Source organism: Mastigoproctus giganteus, chromosome 4 (genome assembly GCF_048544385.1).
Source record: "Mastigoproctus giganteus isolate SK-2022 chromosome 4, ASM4854438v1, whole genome shotgun sequence".
NCBI lineage: Eukaryota > Metazoa > Arthropoda > Arachnida > Uropygi > Thelyphonidae > Mastigoproctus > Mastigoproctus giganteus.
The window spans coordinates 1,001,175-1,028,402 of record NC_143578.1 but is presented as its reverse complement, the minus strand read 5'-3'; the positions used below and the strand labels follow the sequence as shown (position 1 = coordinate 1,028,402).

At 40.9% G+C, this 27,228-nt stretch overlaps 1 protein-coding gene across 1 annotated transcript in view; it reads left to right on the top strand.

Moving 5' to 3' along the window:
- Positions 1-14,509, top strand: part of LOC150086327 (uncharacterized) — an 86,257-nt gene extending 71,748 nt beyond the window's left edge. Inside the window, 6 exon segments of the mRNA XM_090371274.1 lie at positions 863-1,420; positions 1,422-2,372; positions 4,690-4,831; positions 11,338-11,567; positions 13,568-13,734; positions 13,819-14,509. Of these exon segments, the coding sequence (XP_090227400.1) occupies positions 863-1,420; positions 1,422-2,372; positions 4,690-4,831; positions 11,338-11,567; positions 13,568-13,734; positions 13,819-14,509 (2,739 nt within the window).
- The last annotated feature ends 12,719 nt before the right edge of the window (positions 14,510-27,228 follow it).

Genomic DNA, 27,228 nt, shown 5'->3' with positions numbered 1-27,228 from the left:
AAATCGGTGCAATTGCTAATATCGATCATTTCAATAGTTTTTGCTGTTTATTTTTCAATGCTCAATTGAAAATCTTAAAATGCTTTGAGGTGTCTTTGCAATGCTTTGTCTTAAATGTCCAAAAAAGATTAACGGAAACGGTTGTCGTACGCTGTGATTCCAAGCTTTTATTCGGGAGTGTAACTGGGGCGAGCCACCATACTGGAGGTGTGTGTCGTGTTAATTTAATTTGAAGAACTCCACTCTTCCCATTAGTTCTGACAATTTCTGATTTTCATTCCAGAATGCTGACTTTTCTGGCATCACCTTCTCGTTGAGCAGCAACAGGAATATCCAGGCTGGGTTTCTGTTTCCACTTTGGGTAGACCCAGTCGTATTCGTGGTCAAAGCACCCGGCCTGCACCTGAACTCCTCCGCAATCTTCTCTCCCTTCTCGTTGATGGTAAGTAAGACCGACCATGCGAGAGCAACAAAATCCAGGAACACTCGGTTTTATGAAGTTATATGATAAAAAGTGCGGTAAAAAAGATAAAGTGTTTATAGCATCCTTTTAAAGTTAGCAAACGGGTAAGACAGGGCTAAGCAGCACATGAAAATCTAAATTTAGTTCATTTTAATTGGAGTTCCTTTGTTTTTCTCACCAGCATCTTGGGATCTTTTCAACAGGGGGAAGCATTAGTGTTTGCATTTAATGAAGATAGAAATTTGTTTTCGCTGTTTGTGAGCACATTTATTTGGTACATTTCTACCCTTATTTTGTTGCAGAATATTAAAGATGATTATAGATCACAAGTGTGGAATTTGTAACAATTAAGTTTCGTGTATCTGCGAATTCTTACATGTTCAAGGGAAAACGTTTTAGGAAAAATCAAAGATATCAAGAGATTATATAGCTGACAAAGAAAAAATTAGGACATTTTTGGCAGAATTCTCAGTAGATGAAGAAAATAGGAAGAAACGTATTAAGTATGGACTACAGTTGGTAAAATTGGCACACAGAGATCAAGTAGCAATCGCTGTAGAATTAGATGACGTGCTGGAGTATGATCCTGATCTAGCAGATGCCATTGTGGAAAATGGCAGGCGTTATTCCAAATTCTTTGCTGATGCCATCTAAGAAATGCTTCCAGACTACAAAGAAAGAGCGGTAGTTGCAAAGGACTCCCTAGATGTGTATATTGATCACAGGCTGCTCATGCAACAACGAAACCATCAACCAGGTGAAATTCGTGATCGACAGAATCAGTATCCTCCAGAGCTGATGCGTAGATTTGAAGTTTATTTTAAACCACCTGTTAATCAGAAACACATGTCTGTACGGCAAGTCAAAGCTCAACACATTGGAAAACTTGTCCTTGTGAAAGGAATTGTAACGCGATGTACAGAAGTAAGGCCTGTGATGGTAGTTGCTACCTATATGTACTTGTGATCAGTGTGGTGCAGAAACTTATCAGCCTATTAATTCACCCACTTTCATGCCACTTGCGATGTGCCATAGCAATGATTGCAGAGTGAATAAATCAGGTGGACGGCTGTATTTACAGACAAGAGGCTCAAAGTTTATGAAATTTCAAGAAGTAAAAATACAGGAACATAGTGATCAAGTTCCTGTCGGGAACATAACCCGTACCATGACTGTTTTTGCTAAAGGTGAGCTTACTAGACTAGCCCTTCCTGGTGATCATATTAGTGTGGCTGGCATCTTTTTACCCCTCTTGAAAACTGGTTTCAGACAAATGACACAGGGATTATTAGCTGATAATTTTATAGAAGCTGATAATATAAAAATGAACAAAACAGAAGATGATGAAATGGACACCAATGAAATGACAGAAGAAGAACTTCTGCATTTGGCAGAGGATGATTTCTATGAGAAGTTGGCTTGTAGTATTGCTCCTGAAATTTATGGCCATGAAGATGTGAAAAAGGCTCTGCTACTTCTGTTAGTTGGTGGTGTCGACAAAAACCCAAATGGGATGAAGATTAGAGGAAATATTAATATCTGCCTCATGGGTGATCCTGGAGTTGCTAAATCTCAGTTGCTTTCCTATATTGATAGGCTCGCATCTAGAAGTCAGTATACTACTGGACGAGGTTCTTCGGGTGTAGGTCTTACAGCAGCTGTAATGAAAGATCAGATCACTGGTGAAATGACTTTGGAAGGTGGTTCTTTAGTTTTGGCTGACCAGGGAGTCTGCTGCATTGATGAATTTGATAAAATGATGGATAGTGACAGAACAGCAATCCATGAGGTGATGGAACAACAAACTATATCCATTGCAAAGGCAGGAATAATGACCACGTTGAATGCCCGTGTATCCATTTTAGCTGCTGTCAACCCTGCATATGGACGTTATAATCCTAAAAAGTCAGTAAATGCTAATGCTAATGCTAACAGTCTCAATGTCTGAAGGCTCATTCAGTACGACGGGGTAAATGCTGTATATCCTTGAGGTTAAGTTGACCCTTAGTATTTGGCTTGAACGATCCTTATTCATATAAATCAACCTCCCCCCCCCCCCCTTCTTTAAAACCATACTTCGATACGAAAGAAACGCACATTAACAACCAATCCCTACTTCTAATTCAAATATTTCTGCACTTTCTTTAAAAGGTTTCATCGTGAAATTTCATTAAACTGCAAAGCACCAATAAGTTAAAAACAATAAAACATATTTTGGTATTGATTCGTATCTTTGTAATATAATATTATTGAATTCAATTTAAGAAATGCCGAAATTTAATTAATAATTGATTTATTCATTATCTCTCTACAGGTTTCTACCAATCTGCAAAGTGCAACAAATAATTTTCAGTTACATCTTCAACTTAAATCTCCTTCTAAAAATGTAAAGTATGCATTTCGAGAACAGAAGTCACGGGGTCACGGATTAGTTAGGGGAGAGGGACTAAAAGTGATCCAAGATGAAAATACTTCACTGTTATAAAGTATAAATAGAAGGCTTGGATGGCACGGGATTGTTTCGTCATCAAGGCATGAAGTCCACTGGCCCATTGACATATAAATCCCATTGACAAAATGTCCTACCGGAAATACATGTGGCGTTTCGAGAAAAGGCAGGAAAGCTTTAAACTCTCATCCCAGTACTGTATATATATATTTATATATATATTATTATATATATATTTATTAATATATATATATTATATATATATTTATATATATACTGTATATATATATATATATATATTTTAATTTATTTAAATCGGATTTAGGTGTATAACCCCAGGAACGGCCTTCGAAGCCATGGAGCCTCTTTCTTATTCACGAGGACAGCAACACATAAGAAATTATCTCATATGCCATAAATGAGAAATTATCGTAAAGGCCAGTTGAACAGATGGGTTTTACAATTTTACATAAATGAATATTAAGAATGCAAACAGGAGGCTAGGATGGCACAGTCTAGCATCCACACGTGTATTTAGGGAGAACATTTCTTGGGTCCCATGTCAACCTGGTAGTTGTTTGGCGGGAGGGTGTATACCCGATCGATATCGTTGATCGTGTATACACCCTCTGATAGGCATTTCGTTTTGCGAAATCGGTCACAGTTTAAGTCCAGGGTGAGGAACATTCCTCTAAGAACGTTAGATGGGAACATCCAATCTAGAGATTTTATTCTGTTCCTGCTAGGTGGCTCATTGTAGTTTGGCTATGGCGACGGAGTCTGCTGGAAGTTGAGTGGTGAAAGGCAATCTCGCAGTAATACTTGGGATTTCTATTTTTTTGGTGATGAGCTTCGAGAAGATGGATCTGTTCGTTTTGATTAATATCAGTTGCCAGGGACCCAATCCAGGTTTGTTTGAAGGATACCTCTACAGTTGGTAAACGGCTTTCTCAGGTATCGGTTTAGCCACATGAGAATCCAGTATTTCATTCAGGAACCTCCTGAGATTATCAGCATGCGCAGAAGCCCATGCAGGGGAGGCTTATAGGACGAAGGGGCAAACAGATCTCAAGAACTCCGAATCCCTGTTAGTTCCTGTTTAGCACGCCACAGTGTCCCAAAGATTTTCTTTCTTGCTTCTGTTCATGCTATATGTTCTTGGTTGATGAAACCACACTCAATTATTTTAATCTTGAAAACATTTACAGAATACGAAAACTCCAGAGAATAATTTTCTTAAAATTAATTCTGTTTTTATTATCTCGCTATGAAAGTTTTTATTTTTATCATTAGCCTAGGTAAATTTATGTCCATGCCATCAAACGAATCTCGTCATTCTGATTGCAATGACAACTCTCTGATACTACGGAGGAGAGGTCCTCTATACACTGGTAGCTTGTACACACATCTCTTGGAATTTCTGCGCCAGTCTGCCTAGCTCGGAGCCGTTTGATCGCAATTCGTTAATGAATGTGATCATTCTCATTGGAAATCTAAGTGAAGAAGAAGGAGAAGGAGAAGAACTAATGTCATCAGCTATGCATTGAGCAGACACAGACGGATGCAATAATGTAAGTGCATTAATACGTGTGTCTGAAGAGGGGCGATCCTGAAGAACGGTTACGAATGAAGGGGTTACAAAAATTGAACCCTGGAATCATATTTTTCATCAAAGTATTTCACTCCACTCCAACTTCACCAGATCTGCTCCTCTCACAAAGTCTGACTTATGTGTATGCGCACTTTTGACACGTCATTTCTTCTTTTCCCTCTTTAGGTGTGGTTGGTGCTTGCTGCGGTGTTCTTGATGGCCAGCATTTTTGGGTTCATCGTGTTGAAAGTATCCTCGTCATCTAACAAGCGAGCGATTCCTCTCCGGGAAGTCTTGTGGATGTTGTTCGGCACCTTCACTCAACAAGGTGAGCTTCTTTCTCAGCTGTTTATTTGTAATCCTTCATTACTTACCACTTTTGGTTTGCAGTTTTGCTGTAATGGATAAAACAAATTGATTGATGATAGGGCATCGTATGATGACGCCTCCTTTTGGTCACTAAGCTGATTGCCTTCTCGATCGTCAGTTTACTTTTCGATGAACGTGTTATTTTATTTTTGCCTGGCGAGTATAATTGGTATCTCCCAAATCGAAGGAATGTCCGGAGGGTAAGATTGGTAGTGCAGTGCATAAAAATCATTAAATCTACTTTACGAATTCTAAGTAACTAAGCTTAAGTACTCGTGTGCAATTCGAGATGAAATTGTAAGATTTATTGGATACCGAGGGATTTCTGTTACAGAACCAACATTGGTTGTGACCAACGAGTACATGAATTCAATTTTACAGTTCGTTTTTGAAATCTAGAAGAAGTAAAGAATTTAAAATAAATGAACAGTTTGGGAAACTTGAGTGTCCTTATGTTTTTCTACCTCAAGATGCTTGTATCGGAAGTAAAAAAAAAAAAAAATTTTTGAGTGCTCTTCATGGAAATAATTAGCCGATTTCGAGTTGGGGCTTTTTGGAAACAAAGTAATTGCATTATAAAACCGTCGAGGGGAGTTACCCTAAAATTATATTCGAAGTCAAAAATTTAATGTTGTCTTCTTAAAAAAAAAAGCATCCGCTGTGACTCCCATAACTAATGGTTCCCTCGGATCCTTGTCCGCCCACGTCAGGTGCAGAAGGCCTTCTTTTAAATCTTATCAGTGAGGAAAGGAATTTTTATGGGCATCATGGTTTTTCTTTCCGGGAAGCTGTTAATTTTGTCCTCCAAAAGAGCAAATTGACACCCAGTTGCAGACATTATACATTGACCCAATTTTGATGTTTATCACACACACACACACCTGCCTATCAAAAATGAAATTTGGTGGAGTCAATGTCATGGTATGCATCTGCTTTTCACGGTTTGGCTTGGGCCCATTAGCCGTTATCGACAAAACCATGAATGCTGCGCAATCAGGACAATTATGCGCTTCCAACATTAATGGCAATACTTCGGGGAAGGTCCCAGTGGTCAGCAGCGAGAGTGCATAACACGCGTTCCTTGAGTGGACCGGGGTTCAAACGCGTGACTACTAAATACGATAAATATTTGTTTTGACGATTTATTGTAAACTCTACTGACTTCGTTGTTATGTCGGAGTTATAACAGAAAAAAAAAATATATATATAATATATTTTACGTGTATCAGCAAGACAACGCGCCATGGCATTCTACTCGGGTCGTAACAGAGTGGTTTCAGGAAATGGGTGTGGAAAAGTTTGATTGGCCAGCCCGATGTCTTGATCTCAACCCTATCGGGCATCTGTGGGATGTATTGGATCGTCAGGTACGTGCACGTCGACATCACCCAAAGAACAAGGCCGAACTGGTAGCTGCGTTAAAGGCCGAGTTGAAGAACATATCACCTGACATAAATTGAGTGATCACTGAATTATGACTACCTACTTAATACTTCGTAGGTCCTCCTTTTGCCCTCAGTACAGCAGCTATCCGACGTGGCATTCATTCAACAACATGTCGGAAGCGTTCGGGAGGTATGGCCAACCAAGTTGTGTGTAATGCGGTCAGCAATGCAGGTATGGAGGTGATTGATGCGTCCAGATGCCTGATATGCATTTCCATAGTGTCCACAAGTGCTCTATGGGATTGATATCGGTGGAGTTCGGTGGCCAATCGATATGCTGGAAGACAGTACTGTGTTTCTCACAACATTCCTGCACAAGTTCCCGATGGCTTGGCAAATTGTCATCATGGAAGACACCATCGCCATTTGGGAAAAAATGTAACATAGCGGGGTGTACACAGTCAGCAAGCAGTTGACGATTGTGGGGACCACTGATACGTTGTTCCACATGCACCAGGGGGTCCAAGTTCCTGCCAGTGAAACATGACCCACACCATAGAACCGCCTCCACCGGTCTGCACTTTTGATATCATGCATGGTGGATGAAGAGCTTCGTGTTGTTGATGCAAAATCCGTACACAACCATCCACATTTTGGAGTAAATAACGTTACTCATCCGATCAGCGCACCTTCTTCCAGTCTTCTTACCGACCAGCACACCTTCTTCCAGTCTTCTAACGTCCAACGCGCATGCTCTTTGCAGCAGGCGAGTCTTTTACGCCGATGAACCTTGGTGAGAAGAGGATGCTGTAGGGTCGTCTGCTGGTATAGCCCATACGTGCGATGCATGGTCATGCCAGATATTGTTCCGGGTTGGCCCATGTTGTATTGGGTAGTCCACTCTTCAACAGTGATGCGCCAGTACATGTCGTCGGACCCAACGCTCACCTCCAACATCAATCTTTCGCTAACCTTTGGAGTTTTGCAGTCAGGTCATTGTTTGACCATTTTGACGCCAGTCCTGGTACACTTTAAATACTGTGGCTCTCAAACACCCCCACGAGTTCAGCAGTTTGGGAAATCGACGCACCAGCTCGTCGAACACCCACAATCTGTCCTTTATCAAAGTGCTTCACTAACTTGGCAGCCACCACTGAACGCATTCTCTCAGCATTCGAACAAAGAGCTGAGCTAGCAACCACTTATCTCGACCTAAGCCCAGCCTTTGATGCCGTGTCGATCCCGGCTTTGCTCCTCCTACTTAAGGAAAAATTTCACATTCGAGGTGATATGCTGTGCTTTTTGGAATCTCTTCTCCGTCACAGGGTACTTATTGTCCATCGGCAACAACACACCCTATCCTGCGACATTACTGTGGAGTACCGCAGGGGGGTGTCCTATCCGGTGTCCTGTTCACAGCCATCATCGTGCCCATTATTGCCTCAACGAATGGTCTCCTATGCTATGCCGATGACTCCAAACTGCTGACTCCAATTAACCCTGGCGACAATCCCGTTCAGCTCAGCAACAAGATCAATTCCCGACTTAAGTATCTAGAATTGTACCTGGCAAACTTCAATCTAAAAATCAACCCACTGAAGTCTGCTCAGGTTATATTCTCCCTTAAATCCATGCCAACAGTGCTCAACGTTTCGTACGCAGGGGTAGGAATACGAAAGTACCCTCGCACACAGACCTTGGCGTTCTGTTTGACCAAAAGTTGTCCTTTCTCATCCAGATTAACAAAATCAGTACCAAATTCTCTCGTCTACGGTGGATCTCAAAGCAGCAGCTGCTACACGTCCGACATCCTGTCACTGTTAAAAGGTTCATCACCACCACCGTCTACCCCGCCATTCTGTATGGTGCAGAAATATGGGCCTCTGCTGCACCTACAAACCTCAAGCCGGTGTACACCGCTCAATACTGGTTGCTGAATTGGGCCAATAACAAGCTTCGGCTACCTCCCGCTACCACACCCACCATGATGGCACAAGCACTCGACATCCCGAGGTTGAAGTTCCTGATTGTGGAAAAGAGGCTGGTCTTCACAGCCAAACTCATCACGGGCCAGATATCATCTCCAAATATTTGGAACGCTTGCTTTTGGAGGATTCCACAGCCAAGGCTGAGGTCGGTACCAGCACTTGTGGCTCACCACAACATGGACAGCATAATAAGTAATAAGAAGGACAGACACAACTTTATCAAAGCCCTTGAACCCTGATGTATTGTAAAGTTGTATTTACTTCTGTATTTGTGTCTAGCTCTGTGTTTTTATGCTGTATTTGTATTTATTTTGCATTTGTGATCGGTATTTTGTAGCCTTTTTGTATGTGTTCGCTGTATTTTGTAGCCATTTGTATTTGTACACCGTACTTATCTTATCTAGATGTGAACCCCTGGCGCTCGTCGCCGTGATTGGATGTTGTGCTGTAACTCTACTTCACAATAAAGATTTATTTATTTATTTATTCCTTCCTTTTACCCATCACGCTCGGAATTTTACTACCTGCTGAACCACTGACACCTTATCTATGCTACGTAGGTCAACAAACTCCAAACTCTGGTACCTCACGTGGTCAACGGGCCGCATTCAATTTCATAGGGGTGGTAATAATTCAGTGATCACTCAGTGTATATAAAAAACTGGCTGAGAGTATGCCGCGAAGATTGAAGGCCGTGATAAAAGCAAAGGTTTTCAGCACAAATATTAAATGACACAATAAAAACTCTTTTTTGTCTGGCAAATGGCAGGTGTCCGGATATTATGGTAGGGCAGTGTATATATCGAATCCAATAACCAATATTCCGCAATCTCCAAAATCAAAACACCATAAACTGGGATTTTATTTGTTTAAATTGGTCACTTCGTATACAGGTGAATACCAGCTGGTCACCTCCTACGAACGAACGAACAAAATAGGGGTCGAACAGTAAAAACTGACAGGGGATGAATAGTCAAACTATCTGCGAAAAGATCGGAACCACCGAAACACTTTCTAGTTCACTTTCGAAATATTATTATTATTATCTGTTTATTTCCATAAGGAACCACCCCGGGACGGCAAAGTGCCAGGAGGGTGCAAAGTACATATCAGGGTACGAGATACTATGTGCAATTCGTTACATATACTGTACACGTAGTCTCGTCCCAAAATATTTTGTACACATTTTATGTTTAATACATACAGTAATTAAACATTTATGATTGTGTACATACATTATACAGCTCATATATTTACAATTCACTAATAATTCCATCTATAAATTACATATTAACATAACTGTTAGAGAAGGTGTATTTTTCCGGTCAACAATTATTATTGTTCTTAAAGTAGAAAGTTTCTCTTTTACTCTCAATTCTTTGGTACTTTGCAGCCGATTCATATTTCGGTAACTCTGTACGAATCCTGGAAGATCTCTTTCCGGTATGTTGCATCCTCACACAGTTTTTCGGCATCTATGTGTAGTGAGTTAAATATTCTCGCTGCATTTGATGGGAAGAATCTTTGCAGGCTACTAAGATTGTTCAGGACTGGACGCAGTGGATTATTTACTTCTCCGCAACGTCCAGCAGTGGCACGCGGTTTAACTAGAATATTATCCAGGACTGGAGCATCCACTCTGCCTGTGAGCATTTGTGCGAGAGTGTGAATGTTCCTGTTAATTGTCCGCTGCATCCAGGGTGTGATGTTAAGGTTTGAGTAGAGAATGGCCCTTGAGATAGTAAAAGGGTGGCCAGCAACTCTGTTAAGCCATCGCAAGAACCAGTACTCGATCCCAAGGACGGACTTATAATGTGAATCTGGAGCTGAAGACCAGATTTGCGAGGCATACATTGCAATTGGCAGGACACACATTAAAATGTACTTGGTCGCTAGATATATACGTGGTGTTTGTTCTAATCTCAATGATGTCCATTCCACTTTCAGTCCGCCAAATCTCCACGTATTTTAGATTTTTTTTCCCTTTTATCAATAGCCTTCCATGGTACATGTTCACTCTCCTGACTCCATACCACCGTAAGCTTCTCAGATTCGATCCTGAGCACGAATATGTTTGAAGAAGAAATTGCTGGCCATGGAATCCTCGATCCTACGATGGATGAACCGCAGCGTAGGTGATACATCCACATCTTTGGATTCATTTTAATGAGAAACACTAATATGGGGTCTTGGGGATCCACATTTTTTTCAGCAAGAATATATCCACGCTTGCAAGCTTCTGTCTGAGCGAATTCACTACCCTCTCCTGACGTCTTATCTCAGGAAGAAGAACCAGGGGAATAACCGATCAAAATGGACTTCTTTCTCTGGATGACACTGACAGACATCCAAGGTTCAAGCTACATGTATGTCCCAGAGAACACCCCACAATATTTCAACTGCCTCCGAATAAAGCCAAAAAAATTTACCAATGGCGAGAATTTAAAAAAAAACAAATATTTGAAGACACCCATCGGTAAGCCACTGTAGAGGATCTGATGGGTTTCGGCTTCTACCCCGGGGCTACTAGAACTATTTGACGAATAAAATTGAACTGAACAATCCACAAGAGAAAAGCAACTTAAAACCTTTTGATTCTAAAAGGGCATTGTAAATAAGTGCATAAACGTCTCTCTGACTGAACAGAAAAGATGCACCGCACTGCTTTTTTAAAACTAAATAAAGATTAGATATAAATTTACGAGGAGTGGGAGTTAAAGAAGATTTGTATTCGCTCAGAATCACTTGTGATAGAATGATGAACTTTTTTTGTTAGATACCTTGACATCTCTATAGCAACCACACAAATTTTGGTTCCAAACTGGAGCTTCATCTTTTTTTCTTTGCAGCGCTCAAAGAAGGATGTCAGAAAATGTGGTTTGTTGGTTTCCCTTAGAAGATGCATAGCGCAGGAACGACACCACACTTTGATATTTGAAGCGTGTAAACCTCACCTTGGATTAATGGAAACAGAGCACATCTGGATGCCACATACTCTCAGTTCCTTCTCTTTCCTCTTTTATAAAACAGTGGTCACCGTTCTTTTTGAATTACCCACTCAATCTCTATTTCCTTTTCTCTCTTTCTTCCAGGGATGAGTACGTCTGTGTTTCGCTTTCCTGCCTTCCGGGTGTTCGTGGCGTTCTGGTGGTTGTTTGCGGTGGTCGTGGTGGCTGCCTACAGCGGTCGTCTTTTGGCGTCCGTGCTGCTTCCTCGTAAGGACAAGGCGATCTCGAACGTGGAACAGCTGCTGACGGCGTTGGAAAACAAAGAAACCTCCTGTGGGACTGTCAATGATTCCTCAATCCTGGAAGCTATCAAGGTGAGTCTTAGAATGGAATGAAATTTCACAAGAGTTATTTGCACTAAAAATACATAAATCTTAATTGTCTGAAGAGAGAAATCTTCAGACAATGGAGTCTGAAGTTTCTATACACAAAATATACGAATGCCTGGCATTGAAAAGCATCGCAGTATGAGGAAATACTCGATCACTGTATAGTTCTAGTTCTATACAGTAGGCGGGAGGAGGTTTGACCCGTTACACACAATAGTGTACCGTGAGCAAGGAAGCGAAAGAGCTCCAAGTAATTACTGGAGTTGGTAGAACGGTAGAGACAACAGATCAATTTCACACAATGAGGTAGAGAGATTTTAAGCCAGAGGAGATTCGAAATTACCATGTCTTTGACAGGGAATATCGGAACGTGCATAAGCACAAATACCACGTGTGTGGCGAAAGGAATCATACAGCGAATAATTTGGGCATCTAAGATGAGCAGTAGATGAATCAACCGATAACTGAGATTCTGTCAGAAAAAGTGCATGGGGTTTGGCAGACTGCAAGTGGAAATGGACATCGTTGAGATTACAATTGTGACCACGTATATTTGTGAATTGTTTGGGAGATTTAGATCTCTTCGCAGATAAGCTTGATCTATTAGTTTGACAATTCATGGTGTATTCAATAGTAAGAAAAAGTAGGTGGGACATGCTCTATGAAGTAATGAAATTTATGGATATCGGGTACACGTGGTAAGAATATACTCAGATCCTTGACATAACGTGGCCTCGACAATGCTCCCCGCATAAACACTACTCGGACTCCCTCCAGTCACTATCTGGCAGAGTAGAGGTAGCAAGATTATACACTAGCTGATCCGGAAGCCTCCTAGAGAGTTACCAATAGGTTCGGTCCGGTGTACTAACTAGCGGCCGGCCTGCGAACACCGTTTTAGAGCTGTACCCTCGAAATGTAAGGAACATTGGATCTCGCCACAACGTTCGTCATATTGCATGATGGAAGAGATAGGGAAGAGTTGACCGGAACTTGATTTTAATCAATGGCCGTTATTCAGTGTAGCCACGTGTTCTGGAGCTCCTGAATGTTGAGTTATTTTAATGTGTTTAAAGTGTTTTCTTCCACTGGAAAAGTGTACCAGCTAAAAGAACTTCGCAAGTGGATTAAGTGAGTGAAAAAATTTTGTTATTACGAGGGTTATCTGGTCTGTAATCTCTCGTCATAGACCTAATCCCTTTAGGCTTAGCATTCTGCTAACGCTTTGCTGTAGTCAAACACGCATAGTTGACAGTTAGGCCTAGTGGATGTTGCTGGGAATACGATACGTACACAAAGTTTTGAATTGGAGCAAGTGCGTGCGCGTATAGTATAATCTTTTAGATAGAAGAGATAGAGATAGACGAGTGCCTCAACTATTTAGTGTAGTCGCCTGATTTTAGTGCTCTTCGTTTTCAGGTATTTCTACTAACTTTTCTGTAAAGTTTAACTTATTATTTACTGTGGTTGGATTCATCATTGTGAGCTGAACAAGAGGATACATCACTCAAATACTGGATTTACACAGGTAATATATTATTTGTATTTTAAGAGGAAAATAGGGAGTTATCTGAGCGGGGCATATTAATTACCAACAACAAAACTTTCAGGATATATCGCTGTCGGGATAAACCCCTTGAGATTCACCACGTGTAAATGCTGCCTACGTAGGCAGTCAACTAAGAAGTAAGACGAGTACTCCAAATAATCTTAAGACAATGCCGCAAGCAATAATGGTCAAACAATGTACCACCCCACAGGTGGCACAATAATCTCTTAATCACTAAAAGTACTAGAAAGTTTAAAAGTGCACTAAAGGTAGCAGAGGAATTTCAGAACTATACAGAATTGCATATTAAGTCCACATTATCGATCTGCAAGAAATCATTCCGGGTCTATTAATATGTAAAATTTGTGGAAATAATGAAGAAACGATTATCAAATGCATTAAATGCCTCGGGTTAATGTGTAATTCTTGTACCAAGATAAACTTAACGAAATTGCCCAAAGCTAAAAGACGGCTATTTATTTGCGATCAGTGTAAAGAAAATACGAAACAAATAGCTTCCTGTAAGGCTCTAGATGAAGCTCTCATTCAAGAACCACAAAATAAACACCCTGAAAATGCCGATACTCCTAAGAGTGAACACACGTTAGAAATAGCTTCAAAAATGAATGAAGAAACAAATGAATCGCTGGATGAAGATAATAATAATTTTACACAATTTCCTCTGAGCACTCAAGATTACTTAGATCTAGAGTCCTATCGGGCCTCTGACAGTCAGGAAATCAGTACACGTTCTCTGAATAAAAGTACGCAAACTGAAAGTACAAGCAATGCTGAGAGCAGTCATGCACTGCTAATGGCAAGTACGGATTTTCAGAACGCAACAAAAGCCCCTGGACAACTCTCAGCAGCAATAGAAAGTATAGCCCTGAATCTGAAGAACGTTCAAGAAAATCTAGCGGTTTTGATTGACGAAAACCAAATACTTCGAGCCCAAAATACAGAAATCTCTCAAGAGCTATTCACCCTCAAGCAATTCATCATGAATCACCATTTATCAGAACATACAGTGAGACCTGAAAGGACAGCATATGGCAAGTACAAACAACGGGATAATGAATATCATGATTCAGACGCTATCTCAACAGAAACCCAACAACGGGTCACTGATAGCAGTGTCACACCAGAGCCAGAGAGAGTAACAGTATCCACGTGTAGCAAACAGTTCCCAGTGATGATCTCAGCAACAAGTGGACACATACCACAAGCTGAAGAATGTTTTGTCACCTTCGAACAAGAAAAAATTGATAAGCATCCGCATAACAGTGCAACCGTTTCCTCTCAGAGCTGCATTTCAACGCATAAAAACCCCTCATCTGAAATTCATACAGTAAAAAAAAGACAACAGAGCATACATTGAAAAAGGATACTCAGAAGATAAGGAGTGTAACACTTGCTGGTACTAATTCAGTAGATACAGTCAATGAGGGTGTCGGCTGCTGCCTAAACCCGCCACAGCAAAAACAGTCGTTTTGGCGGTCTTATGCCAACGTTACCGCTATCAGCCTAACTGGCGTCCGACCCAAAGGTAGAGACAGCCCAAACGGCACCCATGAAGAGAACCAACGTCTTAATCCCAGCGCTCTATCGTATTTCCCTCCATCTCTAACAAACATTAATGAAAAGGGTATCATAAAAAATCATCCGAAACCCAATCAACGAAAGACCTGCCCAGCATATAACTACAATATAACCGCTGTACTCACTCGGGACCAAATCTTTGTGTCACGATTAAATCCAAAAACCACTACTCAGGCAATCACAGAAATGTATTGGAAGGAATACTCCATCAGAGTAGATGTTAGACAACTACGTACGCGGCACGCATCTTATGCCTCTTTCATTGTCTCAAAGCCAGCTGACCCCTACCAACCGCTAATAAGCTTGGACCCATGGCCACCAAATACTCTAATTAAACGATTTGAAGACAGAAAAGTTAGCGTGCTGCAGAGGGGACATAATAATACTCACGTATAGCAATTACAGAGTGTCCCATCCACACCCGCATCTCTAACTATCAGATGCTACATTCATAACATAGGAGGCATAAGTTGCAAACTACATACACTTCAATCTATTCTCCTTACTGCAGAGTACGATATTATTTGTTTAATGGAGACCTGGATGAACCACAATAGATGTATTGACACTCTCTGCCTCCCTTTGAACTATGCTGCTCAAGTTATTATTATTATTATTAAAATCAGTTTATTTCCCAAAAAAAGCCTTGGATCACCCCGGGACGGCTCTGTGACAGAAGGGTGTGAATACAGACTAAGGTGCGAGGAACACAATGTACAATAACAAGGGTACATTCGTGCTCGACCCGAGACTTTTACAGGATTAAATAAACAATAATGTACAAAATATACAGTAATATACATGATTACATGAAGACAGAAAGTCTTTGTCATATACAAAGAGGCAAGTTAAAAAAAAAAAGGTCTGTCCAGGAGCAGGTGAGTATTATAGGTTCATAATCTGGTAACAGTTCTTGAGGATTTCCTTCCTGTATGGCTTGTCTTCACAGAACCTATCAGGGTGGATCCTAAATTTATTGAAGATCCGAAGACAATTGGCTGGAAACATGTTCCTCAGGGAATCGATGTTTGACAGAGTAAGACGTAGAGGGAGACAGGAGTCGGGGTGCTTCCCTCTTGCTCTCCTCGGGCCAGAGATTAATGCGGATACTGATGGAGCATCAATTCGCCTCGTTATAAGCCGTGCAAGCGTGAGAACATTTTTTGTCATGATGATATGTCTCCAGGGAGTGGTGCCTAGATTTGCTTGTAGGATAGATCTGGAGTTAGTTAGGGGGTGGCCTACCACCCTGTTCATCCATCTAAGCAACCAGTGCTCTAAACTGAGATACTTCTGAAGGTATGAGGCAGGGGCAGATGACCAAATTTCTGAAGCATAGAGAGGAATCGGCGTAATACACCTCAGGATGTGCCGAATAAGCAGCGCTGGCTGGTGCACACCAACGAGCTCTTGACGCAGTGCCCAAAGAGCAGCGTACGTCTTCTGCCTCATCCTGGCAAAGTGACGCTGAAATGTGAGCCCAACGTCCCAGGTGAGGCCAAGATCAGTATGAGAGGTCACCTTTTGCACCGGTTCCCCACTCACAAAGATTTGGATATCATTTTTGGCTTTCTTCTTGGTTATCGTCAGTTGTGCTGATTTAGAAGGGCTCAGATGCAGCCCTATTGTGGCAAGATAACTTTCCAAGCTCAATATCTGCCTAGAAGCTTGCTGGTTGATATCATGAATCTGATGATTATGATCTGAGCTCACGTAGAACTTCAGATCGTCGGCATAAGAAACAAATTTCGGATTGTGAGCAAGGAAAGGCTCCAAAACTGCTGCAAACAGGATAGCTGACGGTACGCTTCCTTGTGGGATGCCTCTTGAAACGTCAATATTTACATGAAAGTCATTGTGGGTCATAGACAGATGTCCAGGGTGTAAAATAGACTTCAAAATTTGAAGTAAGGTTTCCGCCAGGCCGAAGTAGTGTTTCAGAATGGTAAAAAGAGCTGGGAGGTGTATTATGTCATAAGCCGATTTTATGTCGAGGAATATGATATTAATCTGTGATTTGTTGTTAAGGGTGCGCTGAATTCTGAAGAGGGTATCAAGAAGATTGGTAGTTGTCGATCTCCTTTGTAGAACAGTATGGAGGTACTCGGGCCTGTGTGCAAAGCAATGCTGGGCAATTGTTGGCTGAATTACTTTTTCGAAAATTTTGAGTAAAGAACAGCTGATGGATATTGGTCTCAGGTCTTTAGGAGATTTGGGTTTCTTGATCTTTGGAATGGGCTTAACATGGTAAGTTTTCCAAATTGAAGGAACTATTCCGGATTGCAGGATTTGTCTGAAAAGGTGAAGGAGAATGTCAACTATATATGGGCTGCAAATTTTGATAATAAGTTAATGGACGCGCCATTCGCCGCGGTGGTGGAGTTGCAGTCATCTATAAAAATTCCTTTTCTCGACATAGGACCAACTCAAGTAGTTCCGAAAACTTTGAAGCCATCTTTGTAATCCTTGACATCGATGAAATTAGAATACAGGTTTGCACTGTCTACCTCCCTCCAGAACACACCCTAGAGGTTAGAACGGAATTAGCGACCTGGATTACTACCAATCTTCAACCCAACGTCCCTACTATTCTCGTAGGGGACTTCAACATGCCCCTGCCAAGGTACTCAACGGCTCGGTCTTCTCTCGAAAAAATGTTACATATGCTCGACCTTCATCCGCTTCAAACTCCCCCAACTCGCGGAAATCAGCAGCTTGACCACATTTTTCACAACATACTTCATGCAGAACTTATCGAACCAGCGTTCTTCTTCAAATCAGATCATCAACCGTTAGATTTTGAATTCTATTCCCGTTCCGACCTCTCTAATACCTCGATTGAAGGATGTGGCCCGCTGCATACGAGAAGAGTCTTTTCAAACAAGTTCATTAAGTAAGAAGTAATCCTCCATCGCCTCACTACGTATAAATGGAACTGTCTGTTAGAAAAGTCAGGGCCTGAAGCCGCTTCCATCCTGGCTGAAGAATTATTTCAAATAGCTTGTGTTGGTGCGTCTAAGGAGATTCGGATCTCACATCGATCTAACTGGTGGTTTAACAACAATATGAAGGTTGTGTTTGTAAGAAAACAAAAGGCTTACAGAAAATGGCAGAAAACCAGAACCGCTGAAGACTACATCGCTTACAAAAAAGAACGAGCCTGTTTCTTAAAGCACAAACGTCAAGAGTTCAACTTTGCAATTTCTAAAAAGCTTAAACAGTCTAAAAGAATCAACAACAACAAAAATACCAGCTTTACCATGGACGAAACCTTATTTAGTGAATGGGCGAACAGTACCTTCGGAATCTCTCCAGATCCTAACTTAAAGTATAACTCTCTCGCACCAGACAAAACCAGTTGGCTGGTAAATTACATGAATAACATGACTCCATCCGGATCCAATCTTGATATCAGACCTCTACTAACAGAAATCACCATAACCAAAGAAAATGTTATTCAGGCATTAAATAGTCTCCCAAATAAATCTACTTCTGGCCCCGATATGTTCCCCCTCTTCATCATGAAAGTAAGCAGTCCATTCATCATTGAAGTCTTGCTACACATATTTAGAGAAACCCTACACACTGGAATTATCCCTGAAATATGGAAACATTATATTGTAAAACCCGTGCCTAAAGTCAAACATCCGAAAGACAAGAAGGATTTTCGTCCCATCTCTATAAGCTGCAATTTACTAAAATTGTTCGAAAAGATTCTGCTGCCAATTCTTGTTATGCATTTTTTCCATAAAAGACCACCATATTTACACACTGTGATTCCAAAGAGATCAACTGTGACTAATCTAATGGACACCCTATTTCGGATCCAAACGACTCTGAACGCCGAAGAACAGATTGATGTAGTATTTTTAGATATTAAATCTGCTTTCGATAATGTCTCAATCAATTCCTTGATGACAATACTTGAAAGGCATTTCAGAATACAGGGAGGCTTATTAAAAGTCGTCGTTTCCATTCTCAAACAAAGGTATTTGAGAGTAGAACATAGAACCTTCCAATCGAACCACGTCGTCTACAGAGGAGTACCCCAAGGTGGCGTCCTTTCCGCACTATTTTTTGCTGCCGCTTTGGACCCCTTCCTCTCTACGCATCCTGACTGCAGCTCTTACGCAGATGATATAAAACTCTTCATCTCGTCAAAACAAGGTGACAAATTTGAAGCAATCACGGCCCATGCCACTGCCCTAACAGAAGAACTTGACCATTATCTTGAGAATATTGGCCTATCCATAAATCCGACCAAGTCAGCACAAATGTCTTTCACCAACTTGAAGAAGAAGATGAACATAGACATCTAACATAGACATAGAAGATGAACATAGACATAGGGTAACAAGGAATAGGCATAGGAGCATGTATTCTTGCATGTATACCAATGCTAGAAGTATAGTAAATAAATTTGATGAATTTGAAGTGTTGGTCAAGACATCAAAGGCGGATATTGTTGGGATAGCAGAGACGTGGTGTCACAAAGATATAAGGAATGCAGAACTGGAATTTGGGGAGTACAATATGTACAGAAAGGATAGACAGGACAGAAAGGGAGGAGGTGTTATGCTGTTAATTAAGAAAAACATAAAATCAAAAGAAGTGCATCCAGTTGATATAGATGGACAGTGCACTGTTGAGTCAGTTTGGTGTGACATAAGCACTGTAAAAGCAAAGATAAGAGTAGGAGTGTGTTATAGGCCTAATGACTCGAATGAGTACAATGAACAATTGTACAGAGAAATAGAGTGGGCTAGTAAATCAGAATGTCTTATAATGGGGGATTTTAACTTCCCAGATATTGACTGGAACTTGTGGGTTGGTCACTCACACACCAGTCAGACTTTTGTGGATTTATTGGATGATTGTTTTCTGCAGCAGCATGTTCGAGAGGCAACCAGAGAAAGTTATACTCTTGATCTGGTTATCAGCAGTGATCATTCATGTATTAGGAATTTGCAGATAAAGGAACCACTAGGTGGCAGTGATCACAGTGTGCTGAAGTGGGATTTACTCAAAGAGGTAACTACCGTCAGGGGTAAAGGAAAGGGTTTTTGCTTCCGTAAAGGGGAGTACAGTGGTCTCAGACAGTTTTTAAATTCTGTACAGTGGGATCGACTGACGATGTTACAAACAGTAAATTCTAAGTGGGAAGCATTCAAGGAATTAATCGTGGAAGCTACTAGACTTTTCATACCGATGAAGAAATATTTTTCAAGGTTTAGGCCTAAATGGTTATCAAATGAACTAATGAGACTCGTGACAGAGAAGAAAAATGCATGGGATGCATATAAATTATCAGGCGACGCAGAAGCCTGTAGCAGATATAAGCTAGTCTGTAATCAGGTCACAAAGGAGGTTCGGCAGGCAAAGGCGGATTACGAGAAATCTTTGGCAAAAGATGCTAAGAAAAACAGCAAGGATTTCTTTACTTATATAAACTCTAAAAGGAAGGGGCTGAATATGATTGGTCCACTTGACATCGATGGTTCGACTGTTGATGATCCTGCTCAGATAGCAAACAGCTGAATGAGTATTTTGCATCAACATTCACACATGACGAGTTATTAAGGATTGAAAATGGCAGAAGGTTATCAAATTGTAGCAGGCTGCTTAATGATCTTGTAATAACTGAGAGCAAAGTGGAGGAGAAATTGTTGAAGTTAAACATAAGAAAGGCACCTGGGGCGGATGGGATCTATCCAGTTATATTAAAGGAGGCGGCAAAGCAACTAAGCAAACCCTTAGCCATAATTATGAGAGCATCCTTGGATTCAGGGGAGGTTCCCACTGACTGGAGATGTGCAAATGTATCCCCAATTCACAAAGGAGGTTCGAAGGGTGACACGAATAATTACAGACCAGTTAGTTTAACTTCTGTTCCGGGTAAAATAATGGAGTCACTGGTTAAAGATGCATTGCAGGATCATCTAGACAAGACTGCAGCAATAATTCAGACACAGCATGGGTTTGTTAAGGGAAAGTCTTGTCTGACAAATTTGATTGGTTATTATGATGTGGTCACAAAGGAACTGGATGCAAAAAATAATTTTGATATCATATACTTGGATTTCAGGAAAGCTTTTGACACTGTTGCGCATGGAAGACTACTGTACAAATTGGAGCAGAATGGTATTAAGGGTAAGTTGCTACAATGGATAAAAGGATGGTTAAGTGGAAGAAGACAGAGGGTGGTAATCAATGGGTGCTGCTCTTCGTGGACTAATGTTATTAGTGGAGTCCCACAGGGTTCGGTGTTGGGTCCACTGTTGTTTTGTATATTTATCAATGATATTGATGAAGGTATATCAGGCATAATGTCGAAGTTTGCAGATGACACGAAGGTTGGGAGGGTTGTTAATGACAGTAATGGCAGTGTGCTACTGCAACAGGATCTAGATAATTTGGGCAGATGGGCTAAGAAGTGGCAACTGAAGTTTAACCTTGACAAATGCAAAGTACTGCATATGGGTAGAAGTAACCCCAGAGAAACGTACCAACTGTGTGGTACTACACTTAAGGTGGTAGAAAATGAAAAAGACCTGGGAGTAATTGTGCAGTCAGATATGAAGTTTTCTGAGCAATGTAGACAGGCTGCTAGGGCAGGTCATGGGGTTTTGTCAATGATATATAGGAATTTTGCTAGCAGGGAAAAGGAGGTGATTGTCCCTCTGTATAAGGCAATGGTCAGGCCACGCCTTGAGTACTGCGTACAGGTCTGGAGGCCTCATTTTAGGAAAGATGTAGATTTGCTTGAGCGTGTACAGAGAAGAGCAACACGATTGGTGAGGGGAATGAAGGGATCCTCTTACCAAGAGAGGCTTAAGTTCTGCAAATTGCAGTGGCTGGAGACTAGGCACCTGCGCGGTGATCTGATTGAGGTATATAAGGCCTTGAATGGGTTGAGCACGCTGAATTCTGATGGGATCCTCCCACTTGTTCAGAATACGAACCTACGGGGACATGAGTTCAAATTAAGAAAGGACAGATGTAGAATAGATGTGCGGAAATTTGCCTTTAGCCAGCGGGTGGTTAATTGCTGGAACAAACTTCCATCTGTCGTTGTGGAAGTTGATAGGTTAAATAAATTTAAGGAGGAACTGGACAGGCAATTGGAGGGTATGGTGTGATTTTTTTTTTTTTTTTTTTTTTGGCTGATGCTGCATAAGCTCCTACACTTGCTTTCTTGCATCAGGTGCCCACTACTACTACTACTACTACTACTACTACTATCTACATCAATGGTATTAGAGTCCAAAAGGTTTCTCATCACACTGATCTAGGGCTCACCTGGGATGGAGGCCTGACCTTCCAACAGCACTTCGCCAACACTAAAGCAAAAACTCTGTCAGCAATGTGGGCGATAAGACAGGAACTTACTGGTGTAAACAACCAAAAACTTGCCACTCACTACATACAAACATATCTTGTTCCGATTCCCATGTATGCCTCGACGATCTGGTCCTCTGCTTCCCTCACTAACATCAAAAAATTCATGGGTATCGAATACTGGATTTTAAGGTGGTTGAACCGTGTTAATGGCCACCCTTTCACCATCTCGAGATCAGTCATGTATGCTAACCTTGGTTGCACCCCTTGGAATCAGTTGCTCATCACAGGAAATCTGCGTAATCTCTGCCAACTCCTCACCGATCAGTGCTTGGAATCCCCTAAGAAGCTCATTACAGAATTTAACTATGCTTAGACGATGTTTTCCGTCAAACATCCTCGAAACGTACAACACCCTGAAGATTGATCCCCACAAGTTCTGTGATGATAAAGCGTACAGATCTGAGAAGATACAGGACATGTACCACCACATACAACTGTAGAAGTTTCCTTATTATATCCTTCAGGATGGAATCTCCCATGAACTCTACTTTACTGATGAATTAATTTGTTTTAAATCATTATGTGTTTTGTATGTATATGTATTAGCTGTAAATGCATATATTAGGACGCGTATGTTTTTATATGTCTCTATCTTTTGCTGTGTCATTGTATATATTTATATCTGCTTTATTTGCTCACTTTAGATGTACGATTTCTATGTTTGCTCTCTAACTTATAATGTATAAATGTATATAGGTACCCTCCTAGCTGAAGGCTGTTCAGGGGTGAAGCATATGTAATAAAATGGATAAATAATAATAATAATAACTTAGCTCTGGAGACTAAACATGGGTTCCACCACTTCAAGCCTCCAATACGCAAAGTGGTGGTATTTCACCGGTTGATGAGAGTCATCTACCACCTAGTACTGCCTGGTAACATAGATGGGCGGCATTCCTCCAAGTGGTGTGGGCGCCACACCTCGACCCCTGCTTACGTTGGTTCACACCTGGGTGGTCACCCACAGTGTGTTTTTGCATGGAGGTTACTAACAGTCCTACAATCGTGAAGGTGCGAGCAGAGGATTTCGCTGTCACAAACCGTCCGTGCTTCGCCCAAATTGGGTCCACGTGACTTGAGTGTCACCCAAATATCAGTTTCGTCATCGTTTTAGACTCCCATGTAGCGAGTACAGGTTGTCTGGCATATCTAAGAGAATGTCTGTGACATCCTTAAGGACCACAGTTTGGAATGTATTTTATAGAAAGATTTATTTAGAACGTAGAGTTACGCTAGCAATGGCGCCAATATGGCGACCCTTATGGCGTTGCAGCCTTTAAAAGGTTGGCAAATACTTTATATTGAATTCTTCAAACAGGCCTCTGAGGTTGGGTATATTCATATTGCAGTTTTAAATGTTTTCCACCAACCTTACGCAAAAATAAAACACAACGAAACCTGGAATCTTGAGAACTACGTATTTATAATAAATTATATTTACAATAAATTATATTTAACTTTACAACTAAAATATATAAAATATAGTGGGTTAAGAACAATAAAACCATAAAATACACTAAATTAAAAGCCATAAAACCATAGCTTTCGAAGGTTCCTGCCTTCTTCTTCAGCGGTATTTTCTTTGTTCTGCGGTGCGTCTTTTAATACCAGCAGGTTCACGGTACTCATCACGTGTTCCGTTCTCTTGTGTTATGGAACCGGAAGTGGCTCGGGAGTGGGTCATATGGAACCGTTCATCCCTTCTGAGGATAGTAGCCTCGAAGAGGGGATGGATCCGCGTTCCTCTATCTCTATTAATGTTAACTGTGGAACAGATCCGCAAAGATCCGGAGAGAGAGGATTAAAATGGCCATGAAAGGGATTGTTGAACACAATAAGAAGTGTATCAGATATTTTGCTTTTCCTTATTTCATAAGGAAAAAGTTCTACAAAACTTTATGCTAAAACAAGTTTTATTGACTTAGAGCTTGCATATGTGCTTGGTACTCCTGTTTGGGAACTAGGAGTACCAAGCACGTGCGCAGAAAGTGGTTATTCAGTCTATCTTGTAAATTATGGAAAAACAAAAAGTGAAAAATGTGAATTTGGCTTGTCTGTCCAGTCAAGCATGAAACTTCCTTCAAAAACTATTAAAACGTGTTAGACACGTGTAACTGGGAAATTTGAAAATTATTTTTTCAAATTTCAATAATTTCCCAGTTTCAATAATTTCCTAGTTACACGTGTAACTGGGAAATTATTGAAACGTGTTGGACACGTGATTAACACGTTTCACTGGGAAATGTTAAGCATCTGCTGGAAAGGTAGAAAGGAAAATTGTCACGATTTGATTTTTCTGGAGAAAACTGTGTCAGGATTTCTCTTTTTTAAAGATCACTTGTATCAGAGCAATATTAATTGATCAATACTGGATTAACTGTCCATTCTGAACTACATATACATTAATGATAAATAACATATACCTCCATTATTCCGTTTGATTTCTATTGTCTGATGAATTCCACACTTCTGAAGTATTTTCCAAATGTTTGTCAAGGATTGAGACTATTGACACGGAGTCTTTGGCTTCATTTCCTGGTTGAGATCTGTTGATCATTGAGGATGAAAAAAAACTCAGCATTGAGGAATATGGAAAATTACAATACAAAAGACCCAGGTGACTCACCAACGGTATTTTGGAAAAGTCTGTCACTACTCTTAATCCTATCATGCTTCATATTTACAACTTATCTCTGAGACTGAGCATTTACCCAAATAATTTCAATCAGGTTCACACTTTTCTGGTATTCAAAAAAGGTGACAAGTGGTCTGTATAAGATTTCAGACCACTCCCTAGCAAAAAAGCATTTCTAAACTATTTGACTCAGAGTAATGCGTAAACAATTTAAAATTTTTTCAAGTCTTACTTTTCAAAATCAAGATGGCTTTGGTCGTGGAGAGTCAGCATGTGTAGGTAAGTTTTCTCTGAGAGTTGTATTGCTGTTATCCAGGGTCACATTGCTGTTGTGACTAACGAGCTGTATAATACAATGTTCCAACAGTGTCATCATCATCCACCAAGTGAAGCCTGAACCATTTATTGAACTATGTGTATGTGTATGTGTTTTCTCTGTGAATATACTGCTGCTAGGCTCTTATGTAGGATCACATTGCTGTTGGGGCTCAGGAGCCATATAATGCAACGTTACCTCAGTGTTATTATCAATCAAGTGCAGTCTGAACCATTTATCTAACTCAGGGTATTTGTATATATCTCTTCTCTGTGTGCTTATTGCTGCTAGGCTCCTATGTAGAGTCACGTTGCTCTTGAGGCTGAGGCTGTATAATGCAACGTTCCCATAGGGTCATCTTCTAAAAATGATTTCTAAACCACTTATCCCATTTGGTGCAATACTTCACAAAATATGTGATGCCATCTCTACAGATTATGAAATCAATGATTGGATTATGGACTGGGACATGCTGCTTTATTAGTAATAGTATTGTTGTTGTAACATTATTACTGATTGGGTGGATCCACCCTGCGACGGGTATTACTACCAAGTCCACAGGGTGTCTGTAATGTGTCGTGTCACTGTAGATCCAGGAACTCTGTCTATCCTACAGATATTTGGGGATTGCAACTTTCTGGAACTCCTTGTATATGTTCTCTGAGAGACCTGGTGCTGGTAGGGCCTTTGGAACCATACAATTAACACTATACACTACGTTCGGCTATTATGATCTGGCTCTCCAAATGGTGTGATGTGTTCGTGAATAGCGGGAACTGGTCCGGCCCGATCGTTGCTTCACTGGGGAGCGAGTTAATTATGCAGCTGGTTATAATCTTGTCTATTATCTTTATTATTAATTAAATTCATTTTGTTTCTTGTACTGGACATATAAGTCTTTAGTCTTGCTTTTAATTTATGAATTAAATCAGCACGTTCTTTTATATATATATATATATTACAGGACATTTCATGCGATAATTCAATTTGCATTGGACTACACGTAATTTGGTCCTTGAGGTTGTCATAGACATTCTCCCAGATATGCTAGACAAGCTGTACTTGCTACCTGGGAGTCTAAAAGGCTGATGGAACTGATATTCGGGGGACACTCAAGTCAAGTGGACCCAATTTCGGCGAAGTCCGGACGGTCTGTAACAGCCAAATCCTCTGCTTGCACCTTCACGATGGTGGGACTGTTAGTAATCCTGGGTATAACCACCATGCATAAGCACATGGTGGATGACCACCCAGGTGTGAACCAACGTAAGCAGGGGTCGAGGTGTGGCGCCCACACCACATGGAGGAACGCCGCCCCTCTATGTTACCAGGCAGTACTAGGTGGTAGATGACTCTCATCAACCGGTGAAATACCACCACTTTTCTTATTGGAGGCTTGAAATGGTGGAACCCATGTTTAGCCACTAGAGCTAAGTTCCGGTCAACCCTTCCCTATCTCTTCCATCATGCAGTATGATTAATGACTTTTGAGGTTATCATGAACGTCTTGGCGAGATCCAATATTCCTTACATTTCGAGGGTACAGCTCTAAATCAGTGTTCGCAGGCCGGCCGCTAGTTGGTACACCGGACTGAACCTATTGGTAACTCTCTAGGAAGCTTCCGGATCAGATAGTGTATAATCTCTTGCTACCTCTACTCTACCAGATAGTGACTGGAGGGAGTCCGAATAGTGTGTATGCGGGGAGCATTGTCGAGGCCACGTTATGTCAAGGATCTGGGTATATTCTTACCACATGTAGGCCATATCCAAAAATTTCATTACTTCATACAGCATGTCCCACCCACTTTTTCTTACTATTGAATACACCATGAATTGTCAAAATAATAGAGCAAGCTTATCTGCGAAAAGATCTAAACCTCCCAAGGACTTCCCAATTCATTTCACAAATATACGTGGTCTCAGTTCTAATCTCAACGATGTCCATTTCCACTTGCAGTCTGCCCAACCCCATGTACTTTTTCGGACAGAATCTCAGTTATCGGTTGATTCAACTACTGCTCATCTCAGATGCACAAATTATTCGCTGTATGATTCCTTTCGCCTCAAAGGTGGTACTTGTGCATATGTCCGTTCTGATATTCCCTGTCAGAGACTTGGCAATTTGGAATCTGCTCTCTTTGAT